Below are 2,500 nucleotides of genomic sequence, written 5' to 3' on the forward strand. Positions count from 1 at the left end.
GATGATAGAATTATGACTACATGTTTAAAGGAGTTATACCTGGATATATACTATATATATATATATATATATATATATATATATATATATATATGTGTGTGTGTGTGTGTGGGTGTGTGTGTGTGTGTGTGTGTGTGTGTGTGTGTGTGTGTGTGTGTGTGTCTGTGTGTACGAAATGTAGAATTGCATGTGTATAAATTACCACATGACCTTCCTGACCTCCTCTCTAACCTCATGACCTTATCCAACCACAGGGAAAAGGACGCCGGGAATCTCGCCGTGGGTCACTCTATCGTCTTCTCCCTGACGGTGCCGCCCAGGAGGTTAGACTGGGTTACGGCAGGTCACTGTTCGTCAGACTGTACTCGGGGCAATATTCCTGAAGATGGAGTTAATGTCTTTATGGTTTTCCTTCATGGTCACTATACAGGTGAGGGAAATGGATTTTCTTTTGATCTCGTCCTGATTAATTCATTTTGTCTTTTTTGTGGGTTTTATAATTGTTTATCTTCATTATCAGTGTTATCATTACATAAATGTTGTTATTGTAGTAGTGGTAAAGATGAAGATTAGTATTTAAAAAAAAATATTTCAGTGTACCATCAACTTTGCACTATTTCACCATCACTTGAACAAAATATACATCAGTTTCCCATCAGCTTGACAGCACCATTACATCACTATCACCATCACTTCGTTACCATTACCACCATCATCACTCACACCCTCATTTTTAAAGAATTTCCTTCGATTTTACTTCCATTTGATGCCACCACCACAGCTATCATTACCTTCATCACCATATTTAAAAGAATTTCCCGCACTTCTTCCTTGAATTTACACCATCACCATCACCATCGCCCATAAAGATGTATGGTCAGGTCAAGGCCACCATCTGAACCCCTTGTCAACTCACCACCATCCCCTCCATCATCATAATAACCAACCCCCCCCCCCCCCCCCCTCCAATACTGTCACTCTCACCCACCAAAATATTTTTATTCATTTCCTTCAGTCTCCCCCTCAAACTCAACACAACCATCGCCTCCATTATCATTTTCACCCCCCCCCCCCCCTTTCCTCCCAATTTTAACAATTTTCCTTCGCTCTCCCCCTCATTTCCCCAACCCAACCATCACTCTCACCCCCAATAATAACCCTTTTCCTTCGTTTTCTCCCCACCCCCTACCCCCACCATCATACTCAACCCCAATATTAACCATTTTCCTTCCCTCTCCCACTCATTTCCCAACCCCCACCATCACACTCACCCCCAATATTAACCATTTTCCTTCTTTTTCTCCCCCACCCCCTACCCCCACCATCACACTCACCCCCAATATTAACCATTTTCCTTCTTTTTCTCCCCCACCCCCTACCCCCACCATCACACTCACCCCCAATAATAACCATTTTCCTTCGCTTTCTCCCCCACCCCATACCCCCACCATCACTCTCATCCCCAATAATAACCATTTTCCTTCGCTTTCTCCCCCCCCCCCTACCCCCACCATCACACTCACCCCCAATAATAACCATTTTCCTTCGCTTTCCCCCCCACCCCATACCCCCACCATCACTCTCACCCCCAATATTAACCATTTTCATTCGCTTTCTCCCCCACCCCCTACCCCCACCATCACACTCACCCCCAATAATAACCATTTTCCTTCGCTTTCTCCCCCACCCCATACCCCCACCATCACTCTCACCCCCAATATTAACCATTTTCATTCGCTTTCTCCCCCACCCCCTACCCCCACCATCACACTCACCCCCAATAATAACCATTTTCCTTCGCTTTCTCCCCACCCCCCTACCCCCACCATCACACTCACCCCCAATATTATCCATTTTCCTTCGCTTTCTCCCCCACCCCCTACCCCCACCATCACACTCACCCCCAATATTATCCATTTTCCTTCGCTTTCTCCCCACCCCCTACCCCCACCATCACACTCACCCCCAATATTAACCCTTTTCCTTCGCTTTCTCCCCACCCCCTACCCCCACCATCACACTCACCCCCAATATTAACCCTTTTCCTTCGCTTTCTCCCCACCCCCTACCCCCACCATCACACTCACCCCCAATAATAACCATTTTCCTTTTCTCTCTCCCCCCCCATCCCCTACCCCCAACCCCTTCCCCCAACCCCGCCCCCCGCCCCCCTTTACCCCTCAGCTCGCAACATCAAACTGCGACATTTCCGAAACGGCCGTGAACTGGCGCCACTTGGGGAGGACAAGAACTTCGACGCCAATTTCCAACAGGCAAGAATTTTGAGCGAGCCGGTGAAGATTTACCCTGGAGATCACCTGACTGTTGGTAAGAAGAGGGATAAGGGTGATAAAGAGAAGAGGAGGGGAAAGAGGATGAGACGTTTTGAGAAAGGGAGAAATATGATGATGGGGAAGAGAGGGGTAAGGGGAATAAAGATAGGGGGGGTGGGGTGAGGAAGATGGTGACGAAGGGGAATAGGGATAATGATGATAAAGTG

The 2,500-nt window shown here is 47.3% G+C and overlaps 1 protein-coding gene across 1 annotated transcript in view; it reads left to right on the forward strand.

Annotated features, from left to right (window-relative positions):
• Positions 1 to 2,500, forward strand: part of LOC125029727 (DBH-like monooxygenase protein 1) — a 17,876-nt gene that overhangs the window by 8,780 nt on the left and 6,596 nt on the right. The window contains exons 4-5 of the mRNA XM_047619817.1: positions 255 to 430; positions 2,185 to 2,328. Coding sequence (XP_047475773.1) covers positions 255 to 430; positions 2,185 to 2,328 — 320 coding nt within the window. The remainder of the gene's footprint in view (positions 1 to 254; positions 431 to 2,184; positions 2,329 to 2,500) is intronic.

Source organism: Penaeus chinensis, chromosome 10 (genome assembly GCF_019202785.1).
Source record: "Penaeus chinensis breed Huanghai No. 1 chromosome 10, ASM1920278v2, whole genome shotgun sequence".
Classification (NCBI taxonomy): Eukaryota; Metazoa; Arthropoda; class Malacostraca; order Decapoda; family Penaeidae; genus Penaeus; species Penaeus chinensis.